This window comes from Panicum virgatum, chromosome 5K, assembly GCF_016808335.1.
Source record: "Panicum virgatum strain AP13 chromosome 5K, P.virgatum_v5, whole genome shotgun sequence".
In the NCBI taxonomy this organism is placed as follows: Eukaryota; Viridiplantae; Streptophyta; class Magnoliopsida; order Poales; family Poaceae; genus Panicum; species Panicum virgatum.
In genome coordinates, this window is record NC_053140.1 from 11,037,626 (window position 1) to 11,063,949 (window position 26,324).

General features: G+C 43.2%; 3 protein-coding genes across 6 annotated transcripts; 2 read left to right on the forward strand and 1 right to left on the reverse strand.

The window, feature by feature from the left end:
- The first annotated feature begins 7,739 nt into the window (after positions 1-7,739).
- Positions 7,740-11,976, forward strand: LOC120706275 (uncharacterized sugar kinase slr0537-like). The gene is made up of 8 exons (XM_039990878.1): positions 7,740-8,059; positions 9,873-10,136; positions 10,225-10,296; positions 10,390-10,428; positions 10,537-10,644; positions 10,760-10,857; positions 11,010-11,121; positions 11,468-11,976. Exons 1-8 carry the CDS (start codon positions 7,874-7,876, stop codon positions 11,714-11,716), a joined length of 1,128 nt encoding a protein of 375 aa, XP_039846812.1. The 5' UTR covers positions 7,740-7,873; the 3' UTR covers positions 11,717-11,976.
- Positions 11,977-12,662: 686 nt separating this feature from the next.
- LOC120706277 (iron-sulfur assembly protein IscA-like 1, mitochondrial) lies at positions 12,663-16,213 on the forward strand. 4 transcript variants are annotated; one of them, XM_039990881.1, is made up of 4 exons: positions 12,663-12,978; positions 13,439-13,667; positions 15,634-15,751; positions 15,831-16,213. In XM_039990881.1, the coding sequence occupies exons 2-4, from the start codon at positions 13,487-13,489 to the stop codon at positions 15,922-15,924; spliced, it is 393 nt and encodes a 130-aa protein (XP_039846815.1). In that variant the 5' UTR covers positions 12,663-12,978; positions 13,439-13,486; the 3' UTR covers positions 15,925-16,213. The 4 variants fall into 4 exon arrangements, with proteins under 4 accessions (XP_039846815.1, XP_039846816.1, XP_039846818.1 ...); XM_039990882.1 differs by having other exon boundaries at positions 12,683-12,978; positions 13,423-13,667; XM_039990884.1 differs by having other exon boundaries at positions 12,683-12,978; positions 13,452-13,667.
- A 111-nt stretch (positions 16,214-16,324) lies between these two features.
- Positions 16,325-21,283, reverse strand: LOC120706276 (transcription factor bHLH110-like). Its single transcript, XM_039990879.1, has 7 exons — positions 20,847-21,283; positions 19,761-20,349; positions 17,554-17,742; positions 17,349-17,414; positions 16,911-16,976; positions 16,683-16,745; positions 16,325-16,571 (listed from the first exon to the last, which is right to left on the reverse strand). Exons 1-7 carry the CDS (start codon positions 20,996-20,998, stop codon positions 16,425-16,427), a joined length of 1,272 nt encoding a protein of 423 aa, XP_039846813.1. The 5' UTR covers positions 20,999-21,283; the 3' UTR covers positions 16,325-16,424.
- Positions 21,284-26,324: the final 5,041 nt, after the last annotated feature.

The window sequence follows — 26,324 nt, forward strand, 5'->3', positions numbered from 1 at the left end:
AGTTGTAAATCATTCCAAATCTGTTATGATCAGTCGTAGGTTGCTTTTGTTGGGCTTGCTGAAGTTGCTTTCTGGTTAAATAAATTGTCCTAATTGTTCTTTCTTGTTTTATATCTTTGCTTAGCTTTTTATAAGCAAGCTAGCAATGCTTTTTAGTAGGAAACACTTCAGGTTAAAATACTTGAATGAACTCTCGTGTTGTAGCACCAACCCAGTTTGTCTTGGTGAGTGTGTATGCGGTGCTTGCTCGATAAATGATTGCCCAGTCATGTCTTTCTTTTAATCGCGTTACATTGCTTTGCATCATCAGCGCCCACGCAATTGTGACCTTATGCTTGCCTCTGTGTGCTTTTTAAATGCATAATGTGGTGTTTCCTTAAGTTCATGTGCTTACATCGTTGCATTTCATCTAGGTACGCTAGATGTGCGACGCGTGGAACTAAAGGATAAAGTTGGAGCCGGGCCAGAAGAGGGTGCACTGGTGGACGCATCTAGAAGATGAATGGATGGATCCCGATGTGCATGACCAAAGGAAGCTGCTCGCCAAGCGAGTATCATCTAACCAACACTGACTTAGTGTTACTCCCAGGCAAGCCCCGGAGCATAACCCCTAATTTGAGTGTTCAATGTTTATTTAAGTATTTGTGCATTTACGTTTTTAGGAGTTGTATGGAACCCTAGTATGCATGTTTCTCCCTGGGTACTTATGAGTCTATACTAGTATACAGGTGTCGTTAGTATTGCCATGCTTAACTAGGATCCGGTAGAAGTCGAGTGATTGTTGTCACTCGCGAGCTATAGGTTTCTGTCACTTATGACAACGTGGCTTGAGAATGAATCAATGGGGAAAGAGAAATGGAGACCGGGCGGAGAGGATTTTGGTTTTGGATATGAAATGGATGGAAAGTAAGCCACCGCCTGTGTCGATTGAGGACCGTACCGTTGTTGGCCCTGTTGACCGAGTTTGAACAGTACTAACCACGTGCCGGAAGTAGGAGGTAGTCGAAACCGGTAAGCTAATTACCTAATTTGCAACGATACTTTGAATCACGACCTGCTACTCTGGGAGTGGAATGATGGCGGGTGTTGGAGTGTATGTCGCCTCCGGGTTCTCTGGGAGTTCGCTGTGAGGGGCCCTTCACCCGGGTTTTGGCAGGCGTGATTCAGACGTCGGGGTAATGATGGGAACAGTTGACGCGTGTGGCCCGGCATGGTTTGCATGTGTCGTGTGAGTTAGGTCCACCTTGCAAGGTTAAATCGGATCGATTCGCCGACTCTCTCGGTTAAGAGAACCTTGGTCACTGCATCACATCGTAGTAAAAGATTGAAATGAGATTGGAAAGTTGAGATTATGAGATATGAGTGTGGTACTCTAAAAAGATAATGTGATCAACCATGCGTGTTCTAGATATTCAGACAAACCTAGTTGGTATTTGTATGATAAATTTGAGCTAAAATATTGAAAGTAAGGATCCACTATTAGTAGATTTCCAGCAAAACAAACCCAGAGCCAAAAGTCTGCATGTATAGGAGTCGGCTAAGTATATACTATAGTCGGGTGAGTCTTGCTGAGTATTAGTATACTCAGGGTTTGTTGTTACCCTGTTTTCATGTAGCTGCTGCTGGTTGGAGCTAACCAGGATTCACATCGGTGGGCTCGATGTGACGTCCTCACGTCATCGTAGTTACCGTTGTTTTTCTAAACTAAACTTCTATTTAATTTCCGCTGCATTTTGAACTCTGATATTTTATGTAAATTTGTTTGCAAAATTCCACATTGTAAATTAAATTTGAGAACTTTTATCTGCTTGTAATCATCTGTGCTCGTCTTCGTGCGAGACTTCCAGTGTTTTCGATCCTTAACCCAACAGGCTGCCGGATTACACGGTTTTAAGTGCGTGTTTACTTGATTAACGGTTAAGATGATAGTTAGCGCACTTAAGCCGGTTTAATTTGGACGGTTCTGTTACACGGCAGCCACAAAGGCGCGCGCGGAGGTGCTGCAGCGGCCGACGTGGGGACGAGCGGTGCACGGCCGGTGCGATGGTGAGCTACCGAGCAGTCACGGCGGCCATGGCGGCAAGGCTTGGCAGGTGCAAGAGGTGGGGGCAGGTCCGTGACTCCATGGAGAAGATAGGGTAGATAAGGAAAAATAAAAATAAAAAAACAAGCTGGCAGGTTGGAAATAACGGTGGCCTGCCAAGGCACTTTCGTCTATTGACTCTTTTCTCTCTCCCCTCTATTCTAAAAAATGATTATTTTATTAGTTTGATGTCTTGGAGTAAATATATGTATTTGAATGAAGTGTTATAGCAAAAAAATTTTGAATGGTGTGCACTAACAAATACCAACATTCAAGAGTGTCCTCTAGTAAATTTGTCCTTTTTTCCGATCCCGTCCCCACATCCCACCCAACTCATCATCTGATCTGATTCTGAATTTGTGATCGATGTCGCTCTGTTGCTGGGCATCTTCGCTCCGTTTGCTTCCGCCGGCAGCCTAGTGACGTGCCTACAGATGCAGACTTTAGAGAAAGGGTTGCTGCTTGCTACAATACGCATCACAAACAGATCAATCATCCCCAGCGGCACACCGAGTAGCAGTGCCACTACAATACGTGTGAACGGAGCGGGGGAGTAGTTGTGGCCCTGTTTGTTTTTTTCTAGAAGTAGAATTGTTTATAACTTTGATCACTAATTATGAGTATTAAATAAAGACAGTTTATAAAACTAACTACAGAACCCCTGTGCTAGGAACACTGACAAATCTAATTAGGCCTTTCATCATATGATTAGAGGATAGTTACGATAGCATCACTGTAGCCAATCATCAATTAATTACGTCATTAAAGTCATAATAAAAAATTACACTAATCTATAAGGAGGTTTTGCAAATAAATTTTATTTAGTAATCGCATAATTTTTTTTTACCAGAGCTAGTGTCATCCTAGCATAGCTCATACAGTAGCCGGTAGGAGTAGCTGCCTAGAAGCAGGCAGCAGGCTACTCTACTCAAGTAGGCCGGGCCAGGCGCGCAGAGTATCTATCAGGTGGTCACTCGTCGCTGTCCGCTTGCAGCAGCAGAGCCTGGGGCCGCGTGCTGGGACGAGGCCGAAGCTGTCGACTCGCCATTGGCCCGGCCGGATCCCACCGATTCCCAATCGGATCCTCGCCGTCGCCGCCGTGTCGGCTTGCGAGTTCCTCTGGCCGGCCGCCCATTTTGGGCACACCGCGGGCACGGCACTGTGCAAACGACGGCTGTTATTTGTTAACGGTAGAGCAGTAAACATTTTGCCCGCACTCGGGTATACGAGACCAGTGATTGTGTTTCTCTAAGTGTTCAATCACTGAATCTTAACAAGTACTCAAATGGTTGGTTGCGCAGCAGAACTTTGTTTAATTTCTGCCTTCCTGAGTAATCGGGGAGGTTGCCTCCACGTACGAAATGCTCGCATCAATGATAGAAATCATGGCAAGCGACAACAGTGATTGTTTGGGGCATCTGTCTAGTTTAGCACACTGAACGTGCGTTATAAATGTTCAATAAAAACATACTAGATGGATAAAGTGTGATCATCTATGTGTTATAAGATTGGAGGTTCATGAAAAACTTGCGCAGGGAGAAATAGAAAAAAAAATCAACATGTGAATAGTAACAGATTGTGCATCAGGTACCCGCTGTCGATGCAGCTTAACTATTTATTCACGGTACTGAATTTTCTTTCATCCATTCCTCCTCGCGTAAGTTTCCGTTCAAGCTCATATTTTGTATGCGGATAGATGATGGTTGAGTTTCATATCCATGCATCCATACGTCCGCGTGTACTTTAAAAAATACAGCTGAGGTTGGCGACCCAATAACACCTGAAAATATGGGCACCAGATTAGGTCAGTCTCGGTGAGAGTGTTATAAGAGTATTATGAACATTAAATTTGCTAACATATACCAATAATATGAGAAGAGAGAAGAGATGAGTGTCATGAAATGTGAGAGGAATCTCATCACCATGACAATTCACTGGCACCGTTCTTAAGATTCCAGTCTAGATAACTGTGTCGATGACACTCCCACTGAGGGTGCGTTTAGTTCCCAAAAGAAAATTTTTTTGGATGTCTCGTCAACGTTTGACCAGATGTCGGGAGGGTTTTTCGGACACTAATTAAAAAACTAATTTCAGAACTCACTTGGAAACCGCGAGACGAATCTTTTAAGGCCTTTGACCGCGACATTAGCACATGTGGGTTACTGTAGCACTTTATGGCTAATCATGCACTAATTAGGCTTAAAAGATTCGTCTCGTCGTGTACATCCAAACTGTGTAATTAGTTTTGTTATTTAATTACATTTAGTGCTTCATATATGTGTTTAAAAGGGAGGTGAAAATTTTTGGGTGAAAATTTTTGGGAACTAAACGGGGCCTGAGACTGATCTAAATATCCACAATGTGTAGGGTGTGCAGATGGCCCAACGAGGAAATGGAAAACCAATAATTTGGATCATTTTTTCACCATTTATTCACCCTCCACCACCATAACTCAAGCTCGTGTACCCAAAAAGCAGATGCACTCATGCACCTCCTCTGATATGCTCTAGCTTCACCACAGGTACCGATCAATGCCTTCCCTGTTTAACACCAGCCCGTATATAAACTAAATTGACCGAGAGCCAGTGAAGTCAAACAGCATGGACCATCACGCTAATACACTGCACCTGCGTGCATCGAGAGAAGAAAAAAAAATGGATGGTTCACTTTCCGTATGACATTCTGCGAAACTCGTGTGGGGTTTCATCATCATCTCACCACACTAATTAACCTAAGGTACAACCATTAACCGATCGAGTGAAACATCTACTACGTGGTCGTCAGATCGTGATTGACGTGTGCCTTGCCAACGGATTTCACAACACGGCGTGCCGTGTAGTTTCCTGGTACATGCGAATCGTGCATGACAGGCACCCACCGAGCCGGAAATTTTTGTCCCGGCCTGCCGGAGCGGGAAGCTTCGCCGAAAATCCCCGCGCGCTCCTTGACGGAAGCTGACGCGAGTCAAGTCGGGAGGCGGGGGGATTCCACCCTCGTCGCGCGAGCTTGTATAGGGTAGCGGGTAGCTAGGTTTCTAGTTCTTGCCTAAGTTTTGCTCGCCGTCTCCTATGGTGGCGGAGCTTAGGTCGCCGGCGGTGGCGCTAGCGCTGCTGCTTCGACTAATAATGCTCCTTTTGGCCTTCTTCGACGGCGTTGCTCCGGCGGTGCTCTCGGCGAGGAGCCATGGAGGTCAGACTGCATTCTTCCCCGCCGGAGGAATCGACGGCGGCGTGAAGCTTTTGCTCCTCCTCCCCTCCGTTGGCTTGGTGCTCGGTGGCGTCGCTGACTCGGGCTTCGTCAGCCGGCGGCACCTTTTGTCCCCTTGTGCTTTCTCTAAGCAATTTGCAGGGGACCGGAATCTTTGTGCTGTTCAGTGATTAAAAAGAACGGAGCACTGGGAAAGAAAAGAAAACACAAAAGCGGTAGAAAAAAAAATAAAAAAGGGCCGCTTCGTCAGACGGCTGAATATCCGCCACCAGTCTAAAGAACGGCAGTCGGTGTGAGTACTCCATTATTGCAGCAAAATACTACTACTAGTCCTATGTTTGTGTTAGGATAATCTACTCCATATATATAATGAGCCCTTCTCGGTATCCAAGATGTGCAGGTACGGATGCAAGGTATATAATACTAATAAATTAATAAAATAAACCACGATGCTATTCTACGTAATTAATTTGAAGGAAAAATAAACTAGAGTAACATGACGTCATAATTAATCAGCTGACCCTGAAATAGTTGGGGTACTCATTTGCACCCTTTATTTATGTGTAGGTGAAGTCTACTTCTGCGTCAACTCGGTAGCATCGCCACAATTATTTCGTTGTAATTTTTCCGCTCCTCTAGTTAGGATAAACTAGATCTGATCATTTAAAGGGTCATGTTGGGTCTGAAACCCTAGGGTTTTAGGCAAATTTCAATGGAGAGTGTCATAAGGTCAGTGTCATTGCGAGTTTTATGAGCACAGATACCTAGATTAGAAATTAGATAATTGTGCGAGATGAATTTCATGGTGATAACTCTTCTCACATCTCATGAAATTTCAACCTTTTTTCTTCTTGCCACGTCAACAAAATTGATGATATTTAATATCATAAAACTATCCATAAAACCCCCACTGAGACTAGTCTAAGAGTGTCATAACATTAAATTTGCTAACATGTGCCAATAGTATGAGGAGAGAGAAGAAATAAATGTCATGAAATGTGAAAGGAGTGCCATGGTGATGACACTCCACTGACACGGTTCTTAATATTTCAGTTTAGATAACGGTGTCGATGATACTCTCACTAAGACTGACCTTACTTTGGTCTGAACCCGGCTTGACTCACCATCGGGTTAGATTTTTTTTTGCATGAGCCCGCCCCGCACATTGTCGGATCGGGTCGGGTCAAACCCGATCTTCTGTGTGTTGGGTTTTGGATCTAAAAATTTGACCCGTACCTGGCCCGAGTTGTGTGGCAGATCAAAAATTCCGGCTCAAGCCCGACACGCACATTTATTTTTTTATGGCAACTCTGCCCGCACATTATTTTTTATGGCACACAGGAAAGACATCAAGTTTTTATGGCTCTGAGAGGGAATTTGCTCTAAGATTAATGAAACTATCACATGCATCTCGGTACAATGAAGAAGCCGCAATCAGGGAATTTGCTCTAAGATTAATGAAACTATCACATGCATCAGTACAATGAAGAAGCCGTATCCAGAACAGTATAGAACACTAGAGCATTAGTTTCTTTTTCCTTCTAAACACTAAAGGTCTGTAAGGGTTAGAAAATAGATTTTACAACTTCTTTTGTCACCGTCTTGGGACGAAGTTTCATTTTGCGCAATGTCGGATAGCTAACCTTGCACTTGATACTCCTTAGTAAGCACTTCCCCGTTACCGAAAGAAATAACCACACTAATGACAGGTGCACTTGCGGTTGGGTAAACACCTATCATGTGTTACTCCCTCTATACTTGAAAAAAAAATCATTTTAGACAGTGACATAGTCTCCAAAATTTAACTTTAGCTTCTTATTTAAAAATATTTATCGCAAAGTGATATTTATATATTTATGAAAGTATTTTTTAAGATAAATCTATTCATATGTTTTTGTATTTTCAAACTTAACAATTTAAAAGTTATTCATGATTTATATTTTCAATCTTTGACTCAAATTTTGTCCAAAACAACTTTTTTTCCGAGTATGGTGGAGTACATTTGTACAGGAGCCATCCATGTAATTAATTAAAGAATAAGTCAAAATAATATAGGCCCTGTTTAGTTCTTTACCTGTAAACGCAAAAATGTCGTAAACGCATTATTTTGCGAAGGAATCTCACTAATTTGAAGTACTAAGTGAAGTCTATTTACAAAACTTTTTGCATGGATGGGCTGTAAATCGCGAGACGATTCTAATGAGTCTACTTAATCCATGATTTACAACAGTGATGCTACAGTACTTCAAATGGCCAAGATTTCTTTGCAAATTTTTTTTGCAAAATGAACTAAACAGGCCCATAATAATAAAGTGATTAATGACGGCATCCACGTAATCGAGCCTGATGCATCGAGATCCATGCGAGGGTAGTGATGAAGAGTGCCGAAGAAGACTGCCCATCTCACCTCCTATAAACGGCGGCGAAGAAGCCCTCCCTCCCCTCGGAGGCTTGCAATCCCATCTGCTCCCGACACGGGCCCCGCCCCCACACCGCCGGCGCCGGCGACCGTTTCCTCCTCCTCCTCCGCTCGTGGAGAGGGCCACCGGAGGGAGGCCGGCCAATTTACTAGGACCGTCCCATATGGGCGCGGAGGCAGAGCACCCGCAGCAGCAGCAGCCTCCGTCCGCCCTCCGGCCCGGCAGGGAGGCGGCGGCGGAGGCGCCCGCGGTGCTGGGGCTCCAGGTCTCCGCGCTCATCGACCACGTCGCGCGCGTCGACTGGTCCCTCCTCGACCGCGTCCCAGGCGACCGCGGCGGCTCGCAGCAGGTACTTCGCGCTCCTCCCCCTCTCCGCGCGCAACACGGCCGTACGGTCACAATTCACTTCAACAGTTCCAGGCGCACTCATCCGTTCAATTCACAAATTGAAAATCGCAACGCCAATTAATTGTACCCTGCAATGGCCGGACTCATGAAGCCAGTAACCCACTTACTCCTACCATTTATGCGGTATTGATTGCCAGATGTTGCTGTTCGTCGTCGGAAATTCCTTTTCTGTTTCAAGGTCCAACATCCTCGGAATTCTCACCCCGTCCCTTCCTTTTCTCTTCCTTTTGAGTTTCCGGGTGGATCATTTGCCATCACGTGGTTGTTTAGAGGTAGGTTGTTGCATTACTGCCGAATTCTAGCTTCAATTGCGTCCCCACCACGTTCCTTTCCTAGCTGGCCGCCGACCATGTGACGTTTGGATCTCTTGTTCTTCAGTATTCTAATTTACTCAATTTCTGAACACTATATTTTTTTTCTGGAGAAAAACCGAAGTGCTGCATCAGAAGCAACCTGTTCAATCCTCATTTGGAATTTGTTATATTATGCTGCACTCTTTATTCTTGAAATGGCTTGTGCAGCTAATTTTGTTACATTTTTTCACAAGGCACATGCTTTCGTGAATGAATGCCCTACTGACTTTTGTTATGCCTCCTCGGATTGTCAAGAAATTGCCTGTTCTTTTGTTCCACACGGTTCCACTCTTCCTGTACTTGAATAGAATAGTTCAAAGCAAGTACTGGGCGTACAGACCGATATTTTCCAAATCTGAAGTGGTCTGTACTTTGCGTTGGTTAACTGCAGCTATATTGATTAGATTTGGTGTTGCTTTCACTAAAAAAGGGCTTGGCTGATGGTTTGTCATGCTCTGCACTGCACACTTCAGGAATGGTCAAGCATGGCCTAACGTTTCTTGAACTGATTGGTCTGTCGACACCTAACTATTTAATGAAAGAAACCGTCAGGCTTGTTAAGGTCGTCAGACATTCTTGACTTTTCTATGCAAAGATATGTAATTGCAGGCTTAGCCATCTTGTGAAATTTGATTAATTAATTTTGTCACTGTCATATTGATCTCCATACAGGAGTTCCCCGGTAATTTTCAAGGGAGAAAAGTATTAGTAATTAGCACCTTTTCTGATGTGACTGCTGTCCTTGTGTAAGGAAGTGAGTATGGTCCCGCTGTCTATAATGCATTTTTATGATAGATGAAATCATATTTCCGTGGCAGTTAGATTCCAACTTAGATTTTAAAGTTTCATACTTCATACCTTAATCTTTTGGATTATGTGCAATAAATAGGTTACAGGCTTTTCCTCTATCTATCAACTCTTTCATTTGGGAACTGACAGTTAGAGATTCTTCAGTCGAACATGCTTTAACTATTATCAATTTCCATGCCATGCATGGTACTAGCTCAATTCCAAGAAGGAGACATTTGGCTTAAGCTTGTAAACAAAGCAAAAAGCACATGCATACATGTGCAGTAACAATTCCATGCTACCATAAGATTTCTTTGATGCAACTTTTTTTTTTGAATCAAATCTACCTAGAAAGGAAGACAATCTTATGCTAGCTGATAACCATCTACAGCCTTTTTAGCTATTGTATGGAGGTTGAACTATCACACGTCCGGTCTGTTTTATTGTTGTTTTTTTCTGGTCACCTTAGCATTATGAATTATGTTCTGAGCCTTGATTGGTTTTGCGATATCAAGATAATGCAACTAACCTAGCATTACTTACAAGGGAAAGCAAAATTTCGTATCATTGGGTTGGATTCTGAATTTCATCTGGCATCGGTTCTATGTACAGGTGTCCATTGACGAGCTGAATCATATTCTTACTGAAGTGAATGCCCACATCCTTCCTTCCCGCAATGATCTCACTCCAATAACTACTATAGCCGGTGGAAGCGTTGCCAACACAATTCGTGGGCTCTCAGCTGGTTTTGGGATATCAACTGGAATAATTGGAGCTTGTGGAGACGACAGCCAGGGCATTTTGTTTGTCAACAATATGAGTTTTAGTGGTGTAGATCTCACAAGATTAAGGGCCAAAAAAGGGCACACTGCTCAGGTAGCCTAACATCTGAAGCCAGAATTTATCTTTTTTGCCCTTATTTTACTGTATAGTGGATAAGGCTGAAAAGCATACCTATTTATAGTGTGCGTGCTTGGTCGATGCAAGCGGCAATCGCACCATGCGGCCATGCCTATCTAGTGCAGTCAAGATGCAGGTATACATTTGTTTGATGCAGTGTTAAGTGTTGCATAAGTTACTTATCTCTTAACAATCTTATGATTTGTGAGATCATTTGTCCATGTAACAGGCCAATGAGTTTAGAAAAGAGGATTTCAAAGGTTCCAAGGTGCTTTCTTTTTGCTTCGTTCGTGCACACCATTTCATGATATATTATTCTTAGAAAAAAAAATCATCCTAGCATATGTCTTTGTTAATTCTGAATTTTTTGATGCAGTGGCTTGTTGTGAGATATGCACAACAGAACATGGAACAGATTATTGAAGCTATTAGGATTGCTAAACAGGAAGGCCTTTCAGTTTCATTAGATTTGGCCAGTTTTGAGGTCTGTAAGCATCTTTACTAAACTGATTGCTCTCCTCACCCAAAAAGAATTGCTCAGTTGAGTTCAACTTTGTAAACACCATCTGATTTTACTCTGATTGATTGGATACATGCAGATGGTTCGTGACTCTAGGGCAAAACTCATTAACCTTTTGGAGACTGGCAACATTGACCTTTGCTTCGCCAATGAGGATGAAGCTAGAGAGGTTATAGGGTGAGTTTTGCTACAATCATATGTTAACGTATCTAAGTAGGGACAGACAAGTGAATTCAAAGAGAGAAGAAAATATCCGTTCACATCTTTTCAAGTGACGAAGTGCTACCTAAGTTATGTGTCTGGTGTTCATCTGTTGCATGTATATTCAGGGGAGGTCCGACATCAGATCCAGAGGAGGCGCTTGCATTCTTGGGCAAGTACTGCAAATGGGCTGTGGTGACACTTGCTTCAAAGGGGTGCATGGCGAAACATGGCAAACAGGTGAGGTTCAAGTTCTTGTCGAATTGTAAACTGCACGGTCAGTTAACAATTTTCGCAGCCAATTTCGATGGCGATCTTCTCAAGAATGACATCTATCTTCTGAAGAATGACAATACGCATTTTCAGTTGACACACCCAATGTAGAAATGATAGCAAATGAACAGGCTGAATATTAGTAGGACCTAACAATAATACTACAAGAAAAAAATGTTCAGAGATTAGTTCCACGTATTTTCATTTGAACCAGTGTTAAGTATTGAGAACCGACCACAAGCCTTCCTTTTTTTGTGGATAAAAAGAAATTGACCACAGGTATGTAACAACAATGATGGACGAATGGGTGCAGGTCGTTCAAGTGCCGGCGATCGGGGAGAGCAACGCGGTGGACACGACCGGAGCAGGCGACCTGTTCGCGAGCGGGTTCCTGTACGGGCTGGTGAAGGGGCTGCCGCTTGAGGAGTGCTGCAAGGTCGGGGCGTGCAGCGGCGGGTCGGTGACGCGGGCGCTGGGCGGGGAGGTGCGGCCGGAGAATTGGCAGTGGATGTACAAGCAGATGCACGCCAGGGGCCTGCTGCTCCCCGAGCTCAAGAACTGAACTGCTGCTGCGCTGCTTCTGTAGCTGTAGCGTATTAGCAGCAAGAGCTGCTGTATCTTACCACTCCTAAGAGGCCATTATCCAGCCCTCCTGTTATTGATTGTTGCGGTTGCCTTACACTACTTAGAATATTGTTGGTTTACCATGCCTGATTCATGGCATGGTGAAGGGCACTAGGGCAGGCTGGCATATATTAGTTGATTTGTTGATGAACCACTCGTAAGATTTATTCAGTCGAAAGGAGTATATTGATTACTGCACTTCATGTGTGTGTGGCTGTGTGCTAAGTCCTTGAGTAATTTCCTTGTCTTCTTAGAAAATATGCTCGACTTGCTTTGTTAAGCATATCTTGTTCTCCGGTTTAACACTTCAACTTGTCTGCTGTGGCAGCATCGCTCGCTGATAAGTTCATCTAAAAGATTAGGGTGGGTAATAAATATTCTTTCTTTCCTTTTCTTTTGCGAAAGGTGAGTAATGTTCTTTTTTTAGATTTTTTTAGTACAGTACAACGCAGACGCTCACAACACACACACTCATTTCTATGAACACATGTACACAAATCCTATCCCTATGAGCACCTCCGAATGACTGGACCAGCAGATCTGGAGATTTTCGAAGTCATCATTGGCGCCTCGTCGACGGGAACGTCGCTTACCACTTAACGCATAACGCTGAAAAATCCTAGAATAAATCCAAAAAAATGCGAGCACCCGTGCCAAGCCGAGGACTTGAACCCGGGTGGGTAGATTCCACCACAAGACCTAAATATATCAGTTCGTAAAAAGAGAGAGAAAAGATGTTATGCCAAAGCTCAGTAATATTCGGTAGGATACACTTCAACATCGGCCAGTCCTGGGCAATTTGTGGGCCTAAATGGAAGGCCCGGTTGGTCCCAGCTGGTAGAGTCGCGAAACGTAGCGGCCCGTCTCCACCTTCCCGACACCTCACGCCTCCAATCCGGGTTTCCAAACGTCTCGGAGAAGAAGAGGAACACGTCACGGTGAGGTTGGGCGGCTCTCCCACCGCATCATCTTCCCTCGTTCTCCCTCGCGACATCCAGGCTCCCGGTCTGAGATTGGCCTCTCCATTTCCTACCGCATCCTGCTTCCCTCCCTCCCTCGCGACATCCAGGCGACGGCGGCCTCTCCTTGCGGCGTCTAGGCTTCCCCTCCCGGTGCGCGGCGAAGCCCCGCGGGGGGCCTTTCTGGCGCGCGTCCACGACCCTCGGGAGCCCCTTCTAACCTAGGCGAAGTACACCATAGGTGAGATGTTGGCATGTTGCGTGCCCCCCCCTCCCTCTTCTGGATCCTTCTATTTGGCGAAATTTGTTTGTGTTGATTTGTGACTACGATTTTGTGATACCTAGGGTTGTGCGGTTATTTTGCTTCTGTTTCTGTTCACGGTCAGATCAGTTTTAGTTTATTTTGGAAAGCAGATCAGTTTAATTGGGTAGCGCAGAAAATTTGCGCTTTGTCAAAACAGGATAATTTGAAGTGTTGGTCTCTGTCTCTGGTGTCTGGTGGTACTGTTCATTTGTTCGTACGCCTAATTTTTGTGATGGAAAGTGTACCTGATGCTTGTGATTGGAATATTGGAAGCAAGTGGAGTGCTCAAAGTTAGCTTTCCCATCTGGCATGTCCCCCTCGTGTTCTCCTATGGTGAAATATTGCTGAAATCAACATGTTCTTTTTATGTGACTCTGTTAGGACCTTGCTTGTGCAGCTTGTTCTTGGAGGAGGGGTTTCCTGAGGAAGCGGCAGCCAGTTAGCCATGTCGTCCTCCTTGCTGAGGGCTGCGGCTGACAGGGCCATCCGGAGGCAGGCCCTCACGCTGACGGATGCCGCGGCGTCCAGGATCCGGCAGCTCCTCAGCCTCAGGCAGCGGCCGTACCTGCGGCTTGGCGTCAAAGCCCGAGGCTGCAACGGCCTCTCATATACGCTCAACTATGCCGGTATTACTGCTTTCCTTGTTTCTTCTTGTACCTGTTCTTCGTAGGCAGTGGCGGAGCCAGCGAAAATTCCGGGGGGCTGGAAGACCAAGATCAATATGTACACATTAGATAATATAGCCATTAAGTGTATTTGACACCAGATTTTTATGGTGTTCGTGTAGGCATGTAGTCAGGAACCATAGCCCATTCCCAAAAGCTAGCTGCACTTTACAAAAGGGTCAACAAAAACTAACATTTTCATTTAAGTCGTACTTTGCGGTTCTTCTTTGCATAGAGATCATCGATGATTGAATCTGTCGTGAACTTAATGGCAATCTCCCTCTCGATATAGACTATCATGCAGTCTCTTAGATTTGAACCAATGAGCTTGAAACCTACGTTGGTGTTTCTGCGAACCAGAAAGAGGGTACTCATCCTTGAGAAATTGGTATGGACCATGCATCATGTATATTCTCCGAGCTTTCATCTTGTTTATCAACAGGATACTCCCAAATTTGGCAGCGTAAACCTGGATCGCGCCCAACTACCAAAACACCACCTGAATTTGGTCTCTGAACTTTATGAGATGGTTGTCTTGGAGCTTCATCTTCCTGTACAACATTTTCTTCAGATTGAGGGTTCTGATCCTGATCAACCAGATGATCTTGCCCTTGTACTTGCAGATCGGTAGTTGTGCCTTCAATCTTCTTGTAAAAGGAAAAAAGTGTCTGTGCCTTCCTTTTTGGTTTAACCGTGATTTCCTAGAAATGTCAAGGGCTCAAGGTTAAGGTTTCAAGGCATATTTCTTTTCTTAGCTACACATGAATACACGATTGTGAATTCTAGTGTTCTACAGAGTACAGATGCAATACTGAATCCTCATTCCTCAGCAAAGAATAGAATAGAATTTGGGGGTGGGGGTGGGGGTGGGGGGGGGGGGAGGTTAGGTTTGCAGACCTTAGGCATGGGGGCTGCCTGCTGATTCCCTTCCGCCTCCGCACGCCGCTCCTGTCCGGCGTCGAGGCTCGCGATTCCGCTCATCGGCAGGGAAGGTGAGCCTGAGCCGATAGCCATGGCCTGGCCGTGACAGGCGACGGCGCGGGGAATCGCCCTCCGCGGCTCCGTGTCCCTCCAGGCTCCAGCTCCCGGGGGCCAGGGCTTCTATTGGGCCTGTGATGCCATACTGGGCTGTGCCGTGCCTGCTGGATGAAAGGGTCTTCAAAATTTTTTGTGGGATTAGGGGGTGTCATGGCCCCTGGTGCCCCCCCCCCCCCCCCCCCCCGCGGCTCTGCCGTTGTTCATAGGTTCACTTTCATACCAAGAACCTCTCTGACTTCAACAAACTTCAGACAGTTTTTTAGAGGGCTCACAAATGATAGAGAAAATGATATGCTCCTCAAATTCAATAAGTTCGTGTTGCATACTTGCTACATATCTTGCTGCATACTGTCCCCAGCATCAAATATGTAGAATTCAATATAAGATGCTGACCATGGTGTCTATACCATGTATACCATGCTTAGTTTTCTTACCGTCTAGTTGCTATTTAGGTATGTAGGTTGGATGTTCAATGTTTTTTAATACTGTCATAATACCTGATTGGATTGTTTCCTCGTGCTTGCGCAGCATGTACCCCCTTTTTTTTTTACAATTGCATCAGCATTAATCCCTGCTATAAAAAGCCTGGCCATGTCTGCTAAGTTGTAGCTTCCAAGTGTAACATTACTATCCAGAGAAATTTGGTACAAACTGGTGGTGATGGTGAGTAAGCAGAGTGGCAGGTATCTTTATGATTTTGTCTACATAAATTGGTCCACACAATGAGCTCCCTTCCAGTTATGAGCATGCATGGTATTTAAAGGCCATCGAAGCATCATTGTATTGTGTTCTGGATATCTATCTAACCCTTTTGCTTTGCTGTTACTGCTGTCTGCTGGCTTCACTTGGTTGCCTCTGATCTTACTCAATGTGCATCATCTAATTTCAGATGAGAAGGGGAAGTTTGATGAGCTTGTCGAGGAGAAAGGGGTTAAAGTGCTTATCGACCCCAAGGCATTAATGCATGTTATTGGAACCAAGATGGACTATGTTGATGATCCACTGAAGTATGGCTCCTCCTAGTGACTATGTTATTTGCCCCCTGGTTATCTGTTTTCAGTTATTAACTAAATAATCCTGCTGTAGGTCCGAGTTTGTGTTCATAAACCCAAATTCCAAAGGGGAGTGTGGCTGCGGTGAATCCTTTATGACTACAAGCAGCAAAGGGTCCACATCATGATGCGTTTTGCGTTGTAAATGGATAAGCAAAGTATCGGAGGCCTCAGCTACTGATTTTGTTGGGTCTGTTGTGTTGCAACCCTGCAGGACATGCCACAAGAGTGGTTACCTAGTGGATGCACCTAACTTACATGTACTTCTTTGTTCACCCTAGCATTTTATATACATGGAGTGATTTATCCATGTTCTGTATACTTTGATGGCTCACGATATAAGACCTCAAAAGTTTTATAAAATTTTTAGCGCCATGCTTGTTCAATGGAACTCTTTGAAGTTCATGGTGCAGTCCATCTCTAGCCTTCTTTGTTTTGGGTGCTATGTGGAGATGATAAGCTAACTGTTGTATGTGTGGGTGGGGCAAACAAGAATCAAATGCGTCAGATAGACAGACGACACAAGGATAGAGGATACAATTTTTTCCCTTTTTTTGGCCGGAAGAACTCTGATTAACCGTCAATTAGTTCCGATACACTGCCCTGTTGTGTCTCTAGCTGACATGAATCAGTTTCCCCTAAAGTTGGGTGGAGCCCAGACTCCATTCTCGTTGGTCACGTACGACGTGCACGAGAGAGGCACCAGGCAGAGCCCTCTGCTGCGCAGGTCAAGCCGTGTTTCCTCCTGCTCGCCGCCATTTGCGTTTGAAGCCCCCTGGTTCAACACACCACAATGCAAAGCAGCACAGAACATTAGGTCAACAAGATTCCTTGAATTTTTTTGGAAATGAGTGTTTGATTAGATATAGAGTAAAATATGTTGTACCCTCTGTGTTGTCCTGCTGGGTTTCCTATTTCTGGAGGATTTCAAGTAGGGGCCGCTCAAAGTCTGCAGGGGGTGATTAAACTGCTGTCAGGAGGAAATCGTAGCATTTGCCAGTACATGGAAATATTTTCTTTTATTCTTGAACATAAGGCTTATCATCAGTTCTCAATCGTAGCTGAAGAAATTTCAGTAGTGTGGCTAAACTAAAAATGGTTTGACAGCCATTACCTCGACTTGGTCTTGAAGAAATTTGATGTACCCAATGGCTTCCATGAGCACCGATGCAGTATCAGTCTGCACATAATCAGGTACAGAATCAATATGTACTCACACACATGCTTGCAAAAGTAACCCTGAATTATGGTTAAGGTTGAATAGAGTGCCCACCTTATCTTTTCACTTAGTTTATTGAAAAAATACATTAACATCCACAGTACCAAATAGACGAACTAACAAGATATATTTTGCTGTGGATTAATAATGAAACTCATTTGATGTTGTCAAGATAGAAAAAATTCAATATATTTTAACCGAGAAAAAAATTTGGTAAAGGTTATAAATGTAGATCAAAGCTTGATAAGTTTCTGTCAGAGGTTGATACACATATATACATAAACAGACTGAAAGGCCAAGTAATCTTTGGCGGCAGCTCTTAAAGGTTGTTACCTTGCCAAACGGTGAGACCAGCTGCTGAAGAGCTGCAATTCGATCCCCTAACTTCTCTTTCCTTACCTAATCAAAGGGCAGCATGAGTATATGGTTGCATGTACTCCAGCAATCGAGCCATTAGCACCAAGAAAACATCAGCTATCCCAATCCTAACTAGTACATACATGTGCATGATCGAAGTGAGGAGATGAGGCATGCATACCTTGAAAGAAGGGACGACGGTCGAGGAGTGCGACTCGACTCGAGGCTTCTTCAGCGACGGCGCCTGCGGCGACTGCGACTGCGACGGCACCACCGCCGGGCGTGCCGCCTTTTGACACGCCGGCGCCGCGTCGTGCTCCGCGCTCCAATGGCGGCCTCCTCCGCCGTTCGCCAAAGACGCCGCACCCATCTGCAAAAGCTCTCACACAAGCATGCATGCGGCCATTAGTAGCCAAAACGTTATTTCAAGAAAATCATTAATCAAAACGTACGTACTCCTAGCGCCACCAAAAAAAATGCTGGTTTCATAATAATGGAACTTTAATTTACTGTATTTTCCACACATTTTATACTTGTACGTAGTAACCGAAGCAGTGGGATGCATAACAAAATCTATGTCTCTAAAGAATAAAATGACCTGTAATTTGAAATTGAAGGAGTATATTCGAAGAATTATTTCAAATGATGTAATTTGAAACCGAGGGAGTATATTTGAAGAATTATTGCCCCTGCAACTACTACTGCAAATAAAGCCTGCGAAAAACAGTTCCTGAACTAACTCAAGGCCGATTCATGTTTGCGAGAGGGGCACATCACATTGCATTGGATGCATGCTGCTTCTATGGGTGCTACTGATCATCTTGGGCCGAAAAAGATGGCGCCAGGCCACTCCGATCCTAAAGCCTGCGCCTGCGCGCACGCAGCTGCGGAAAGGAGAGGCTGCACTTGTACAACTTGGACAGGCCGCCCGGGCCTAGCTGGTTTAAGGCTAGCTTGCTCATCAGCTGCAAGCTACTCTTGCTTCTGATGATGCCCTGGGCAGCACTACTGCTACTGCAGATCCGTCAGGCACGCGATTGGCCCTGTAGTCTAGTCTGTACCCACCATAAAGCTTGTTGCTCATCTATCATTCTATCAGTCGTATGAGCATCCTACAATCTTCTAGCTGCATGCATGCTGTCCAGCATGACCTATATATCAGCACTGAATAAATGGTCCTGTGTGACTGAAAGCTCGCAGTGTCTTTTAATTTGGCATAAAAAATGCTGTGTTTATAATGTACTTACTGCGTAGGTAGATGTATATACTAGCTGGGTACTCGTACATATATGTGGCTCATTATGATATTTAGTATCCCTTGCTTGCTCTGGAGTATTTAGTAACCATAAGTGTTACACGTACGTTTCCTCTTTGATGAAGCATACAAGTTTTTTTTACAAAAAAACAAGATCGAGATTATTTTTTGGCTCGCTATTGAAAAGTAGAATTTTACTTCTAATTATTTCTCCAATAATGTATCGTTTATAACTATAAACCCAAATGGCTAGTGTGAGCACTTTGAAATTTGAATAATCTTGTTATACAATCATGTACAGTAAACGTATTATATATGGTTTGAAAAAAATTTAATGCTGGTTGTAAATATACACTTTGATTTTCTAAAGTACTTACACAATGACACAAATGCCTACGACGTGCCTGTAAAACAGGAGAGCTAGTTTCCAGTGACTAGTCAACTACTTTTGAATGTTACCTACGTACATACGGTGTGCTATGTACATGCATGCATGTTTAGCCACTGTACCCTACACATGTCTAGGCGACCAGGAGGCTAGTAGATCGGCATTTTTTTAAGGTGGGGGAAATGCCATATATATCTTAGTAATTTTCATGATAGAGTACTCTAAATACCAAAAAAATGATTCCATGTTGTCACCTATAAATTAATATTTTAAATCAAATGATTAAATATCTCAAGACATGCATGCTCAGGTTTTGAACGTTAATGAAAATGTGAAAAGGCTATACTTCACATTTCAGTTTTAAGACACAACAGCATATATACCATGCATCAACTGTTCAGGGCAAAGAAAAAAAAACTTATCAGCATTTGCACTGATGACTCAGTTTGATGCATCTTGAGCTTTCCTAAAGCTAAGTTTTCTAGATCAAATTTGAATCAGATACAATCATTCAAGTATTTTAGGTGCTGGGTATACATAGTTCTCTGGGAAAATGCAAGTTAAACAATGGCAGCGTTGCGATGGTACTTATTAACTATATATACTGTTCTAGATAGCACAAGTGTACTACACTTAGTAGCCCTACACTTTCATTACTAGCTATCCTTTTCCTTTCAGTTCTGTCTGAGGAAAAATACTGTGCAAGCAAGCTCTACACGACTACACTGTACTTAATTTGACTGACCTGCTGGTTGTAGTTGTCACCGGATGGTCCTTGGGGATGAGCAGCAGGAGGGCCATAGGGCACATTCTCTGATCTCAACAAAGGCATGCCATTATGGAGCAGTACTGAAGAAGCTTGGCTCAGCAGCAGCGTCTTGCACAGCCTCGACGAAGCCAGTATCTCGAACGCGTCGCCGGGGAGAGGCGGCGGCGCCGCCGGCCACGCCTTCAGCTGCTGCGGCCGCGAGATGTTGACGCTCGGGAGCACGGTGCCGTCCAGGTCGGCGGCGGCCATGGCGGGGAGGCCGCCGCCGCCGCCGTCGATGTCATGGTAATAAGATATAGCCGCCGTGCCCGCACACGATGACCTTGGGTTAAGTGGCTCCTCCTCCTTGATCTTGCTGTGCCCATCTTGCTGGCCGTTCATGGGCACGGAGGAGGTGTCCGCGAAGCTGCAGTTGCTCCATTGGAACCCTAGTTCTTGCATCATTAGCAGGGAGCTGAGCTGGTGAGGGAGCAATGGAGAAGCAGCGTGATGGCTGTGATTGTGGCCTTGTACTGAGAGGACCTCAAGCTCGTCAGAGTGATAATAATGGTGATCAGCACAGTTTCTGCAAGAAAGAGAATCAAGGCTTAGTTTTAAAAAAGAATTCATCTGACATCCCGACCAAACGAGAAATGGTGTGTGCGTGTGATACATGGCGTCAATGACAAAAGGAAAAATGCACAGAAACCTTTCGGAGGAAACCAACAAATTTTTGGATGGTGTCATGCGCATAAGTTTCGCCAGTTCTTTTATCTCTTTCTGCCTATAGTTGTCTTTTTGCCGAGCTACAATTCCCTAGACTCCATAGAGACAACAGGGAGGGAGAGAACAAGCATGCAGAGGAAAACTCCAAATCCTAGGAAGAATCCAGATAGTAAAGAACATGAATACACTCCACGGCATCCCTAATATTTTTTTTTCTTATTTTGAGATAGAGGGAGTGTGGGAGCAAGATGGAAAGGAAAGCAAACAGTATTGTTAAAAATTTGAAAATCTTCTAATTTTGGCCTTAAGAGAATTACAAACATAAGCAACAATAGTAGTGCTAGAGCAGGTGCTTACAGAGATTGGGTTTGCTGGCTCCATTGATGGCTGCCTCCAATAAGGGCGCTGTGAGGAGCTGGAGCAAATGGCAGGAAGGAAGAAGGCCATGGGAGGTCATCTTGCACGAGATGATCACTGAGGTTGGAGGAGGAGGACGAAGATGCCATCATGATGGTGGCTGTAAAGCGGATCTTAATCGATGCTAATTCCAAGAGGGGGAGGATGAAAAGGTCTCACTCTATGACGAGCTTTTGCAATCTCTCAAGAACACACACCCCACCAATGGAAGCTATATCGGGTTAGAGAAATGGAGATGCCCATAAGGCTTCACCGCTTTCCCCTCCTTTTGTATCTGCTTGGTACCTTTGTTCCCATTCCTCCTTTCAAGGCATCAGCCAAGAAAAGCTCGCTCGCTCTCTCTCTCTCTCTCTCTCTCTCTCTCTCTCTCTCTCTCTCTCTCTCTCTCTCTCTCTCTCTCTCTCTCTCTCTCTCACCATTATAACATTTCTGCTAAGACTATAGTAGGATCTCTGCCTTTAGATCCCGAAGCATAGCCTTCAACACATGGCACCAAAGAGACAAGTCTTTTCTCCCTCGGGTATATTAGCCATACATGGGGCTAAAACGCCTTATCGATCAGTCACTGGTACTAATGGTACAAATTGTTCCCCAGAAAAGAAAATGGTTTACAGAAAACTGCCAAAGTATTGTCAATTATTTTGTCTTGCCGTCTGCTATATAGTATTTGTCTGTCTGGCGAGTTGATGTATATGTCTAATCATGTTGCTAACAAATGGAAGTAGAATAGATCTTAATTAAGTTGAAAACATCCTATATATGGTTTACAGACTTCAAGGAAAACTAGTATGGTTTCTGGAACAATATTGGACATATTAATAGCAAGTTCAGTTGGGTTAAAGTAAAGTAATAATAAGGTTTCTGATTCGAAGATCACTCCTATTTTTCTTCAGGACGGGACAACATGGCAGGAGCTCTGACGTGTTCTCTGTAGAGACACGGGGTTATTAAGATCGCTAATTGACCGCAACTTTCACTGTCAACCCGTACCTTGAACATGATCTTTCTTAGCCGTTGGCCGTTGCTAGTAAGGTTCTTGCGAACTCAATACCCCGGCCCATTTTCCTCTTAGGACAGGTCACTTTAATTTATTAATTCTTTAATTTTTCCTTGCATATAAGTTCCTACTGTACTACCACCACCATCTTTTTTCAGCATGTGTGTGCGTGGTGTGTTGGAAACTTGGAATAAAGGGGCTAGGATAGCTAGGACTTTTCCCCAAGGTAAAACACACACTTTGTGGCCTCGGTAATTGTGATGTATGATTCCATGGCAGCAAAGGGTGCAAAAAGTTGGTCTCTGGGCCTTCTCCAGTTCTCCCCCTCCAAGAACAAAACTGGAGAATGCCCAACATCAATGCAGGGCCGGCTGTCCTACGACCCCCTGAAAATTAAACGGAAAAGAAAAGAAAGTAACATGAGGACTGATCAGATCAGCCCCACATCCATTCATGTCGCGTCAGTGCAGAAAAGGGTGGAGCTAGCCAGGAGATTGAGATGCCAAGTATGGGCAGATGCCCGTGCCTTCGTGCTCATTGGTTCTCTGTCCTTTTACACTGCAAATCTAAAATGCATACAAGTTTGAGGTGTGCACCGCTTGTTTGATTTCTTTTTATTAAAAAAAGTCACTTAAGAGAAATCCATGCATGCATCTGCAGCATGCGCTAGCTAAACTACCAAAACTTGCAATAATGTGTTTAAATAGGTACACTGTCGTTGTTGTCGTTGTTGTCATGCCGGCCGGTGTCTTTGTTGTTGTGCCCGGTCTAAGTGTTGTTTTTTTTCTTTTTAATATAGTCGGCGGCTCTTCTGCTTGATTCCATTTCAGAAAAAATAGGTACACTGTAGAACATATATTCATCCTACTACTTCCTTGTATCAAGGTGCATGTGTAATTTGTAAAAGTTTCTTATATTGAGAAAGTTGTTAATTTAGCTACATTGGTAAACACAAAAAATGTTGTCAAGCAAATAACTAATTAAGCAAGCAATGTTTCCTTGGTCTGTCAACTAGAATCCTAATTGGAGTTTGGGCAAATCATCAATCCGAACAAATCAATCCAAATTCCAATCGGAACGCGAACAATCAATGTCTCGCATAATCATAACATGGCCTGTATATGAAGTAAATGAACACAAAGTTGATGGTATTACGTAGATTTATTATATTAACCGACGTTGTAACGCACGAGCACTATGCTAGTAACTAATAAGATACTATTATCAACTTCTTCATCAATAGAAGTCTTGAGATATTGAAGTTAATATATATAACTGCTACCATCGGATCATTTACACTATGCAACATTTAGGTCACGCATGCACTTTTCCATGCACTTTTGTTGGGAACATGAAGTTTAATTTGAATAAGGGATCCGAATATTTCAAACTTAACTTTTATATAGATATAATTTTTACCCATGGCGAGGTTCAACGATGTCGGAAACATCCCTTTACTATCAGAGTGGTGCCTGATTATACAAGGTCGATCTTAATTTGAAGGTGCCAACAATGACTTGAGTATGCACATCGATCTGCATGTCCCCGGCACATCAGTCCATCGATCGGGTCTTGTGCAAACATCACATCAATATAAAAAGAGGAGAGCCCTACACTTCCTTAAAGGAGCTGAAAGCCAACAGAAAGGCATCGGGAGAAAAGAAAAGGTGAGAAAAGAATGATTGAAAAGTTTCAAATGTGACTATGGACCTTTAAGCCTTTAAGTGGGCATACGAGTTCTTTTCAAAAGGGTATCTCGATCGTTTTGATTAAACCGATCTCTGGCACTTAAAACAGTTAGATCTCAGGATGACTCGGAACAACAACCATTTGATGCTATGATTGCAACCTTTTGAAGGAGCTTCTAACCCATCATGACCTAATGATATTAAGCTGTCTTTCAGAGTATTGCAAAGTCAAATCGTAATAATTCGTGTGCAGCATTTTTCTCACAGAACCCCGGACAGGTAATATTTCATTAGCTTTTAAAAGCCTTCTATGAGATGGTTATTATTGACATCACCCCTGAATGTTTAACATTCCAAACATTTATTCATGTATACATTATTGCCCAAGCTATTTTAGTTACATTAGGAAGCCATCTATTATCTTATTATTTGGCCAACAAACAGAGCCTCCACGTTCTCTCTCAAGGCCTAAAAATTCTCACATTAATCGGAGAAAATAAGAGAAATTAAAATTATCCACCACTGCCATTACGATAAATATTAGTCCAAAATACCCATATATCAATCTATAAATTACGCACAATTGATATTAAGTTTAATAATGAAAAGAAAATATTATATCCAGTGCCCAGGCCTAAGCAAGAAGGTACATGCGGCGCTATATGACTCTATGCCCGTCCACCCCTGATGATTGGTCAGCCTACGTGCAATTAGCGATTAGGCAACAGGCATTAGGGCATAGCTGATGTAGATTATAACTTGGGTGGGCGGCCGCCGTCGGCAGAATCCGAGTCTCCGAACTGCTCAGCGTGAGAGGGCGCTCGGCATGGTGGCAACACTCAAGGCCTACCGTTGGCTCTCGGCTGCGTCACGGTGTCAGTTTGTTTGCAGCACGCCAGCACCAATAACGACGGCAAGGCAAGGGCTCAACTGCACAAGGGAGATTACATAGGTATAAGGTATTGATGTAGACGAAATGTGTCTAGATGATATTGATAAATGGTGATCAAAACCGCATGTTAAAAAATCCATGTAAATGATAGATTGCATCAATATTACCCGTTGATATATTGCAACAGGCTGTTGATGATCTTATTTCCAAGCAAAGTGTCACCCAGTTGATTTTGCCAGATGAAACAATATCAGCTATGGACATTTTCAGCATGTCGAAGAAGTGGACTGTTATCCCAATATTTGTGACTATGGCATCGGCTGAAAGAAGTTTTTCAATGCTGCAGTTGTTGGAGAACCCATTTGAGATTTTGAGGTCTATAATTTCTCAAGGAAGGTTAAACACTTTGCCAAATTTATGCATTGAGAAGAAATTATTAGTTGAGATTGGATATTGATGTCATAATCAACAACGGCTTCACATCGAAAACTATTTGAAGAAATTTTTAAGGTAATAATATAGTGTTTGCTATATATACATATTATGTTTATCCCGTGTTCATCGAGGCTATCTCATATATATGCATATTATACATAATGATACTCATTTTATATTATAAATACTATTGTTTCCATTTAGGGTAGGGACGTATTATTAAAGGGTACCAAAGGGAATGGATAAAATAAGGAGAGAATTTGAATTAAGATGAGAAAAGGATTTTAAGTCGGAACAAAATTATGGAAAAAAAGAGGACCTAGAATATGCTTGGAAATTCAAACAGGCATACAATCTTAATTATAAGCATGTGTGCACATGTTAGACGTCAAAAAAAGTGATAACTCCCTCTCTCGGGTTTCTAAACAAGTCCATTTGAGTTTGATGGAAGAAGGCCCAAGGGAGCGCGCCAATGCGGAGAAACACACGCCCCTCCAAGGGAAGCATGTTATGGTGGAAATGGGTATGCACACAACCTGTAGACTGGCAAGCTCGATGAAAAATGTGATCTCGCTTTCACTCCAATTAGACAGGCAGCCTATGCCGAGCCCTGGATAGACAACACCAAGTTGTCCTGTCCCGTAATCGATAGGAATCCAATATCATGGATTCGAAATAGATGAAGGAGAAGTTGGATTAGGGAGGAGGAAGATACATTACGCCATTATTCTCCCCCTCGGAGTTTCAGCCGGGCTCAAGGCCAAACACAAATAAACACACTATTACTCAGAGTGGTATTGGCCTGGAACTACCGCCGCACACCGCCTTGATGAGTATCAAGTGTGGATGTGATTTATAATAGCATCCTGTATTGGCCTTTAGGAGAACCGACATCTTGCTTTCAGTTATATATTCTTTTCTATAATTTATTTAAGATTAAGAATTTAATTATTATTATAAATAAAATTTTATATATTTTCATCATAATAGAAACTAAAGATAAATAAAATGATTGCTGTCATATCATTATTTAGAGGAGATTAATAAATATAGATGATGATAGTAGAGTCATAGCAAACAAAATTATTATGCCAGCAATGCTAAATTTCAATTCTTTTAAACAATTTGGCACACTATGCAATAAAAAAGAAAAAGATGACGCTGTTGAGAAAAAATAAATTTACAAACAATAGTTAGATGTAAAAAGGTGCAAGATATATTTCTATTATCAATACTAGCCGCGCAAGCCTCCCTAGTTGTGTATATATGAGAAAAAATAATGGAGCACAGTAACAACTACCCATTATTTTTTTAAATAAGAAATAATATATATACTACATACTCTCTCAGTCTCAAAGAACAAATAATTCTAGGATTTCTAGATAGATTAGTACACGCTCTAGGAA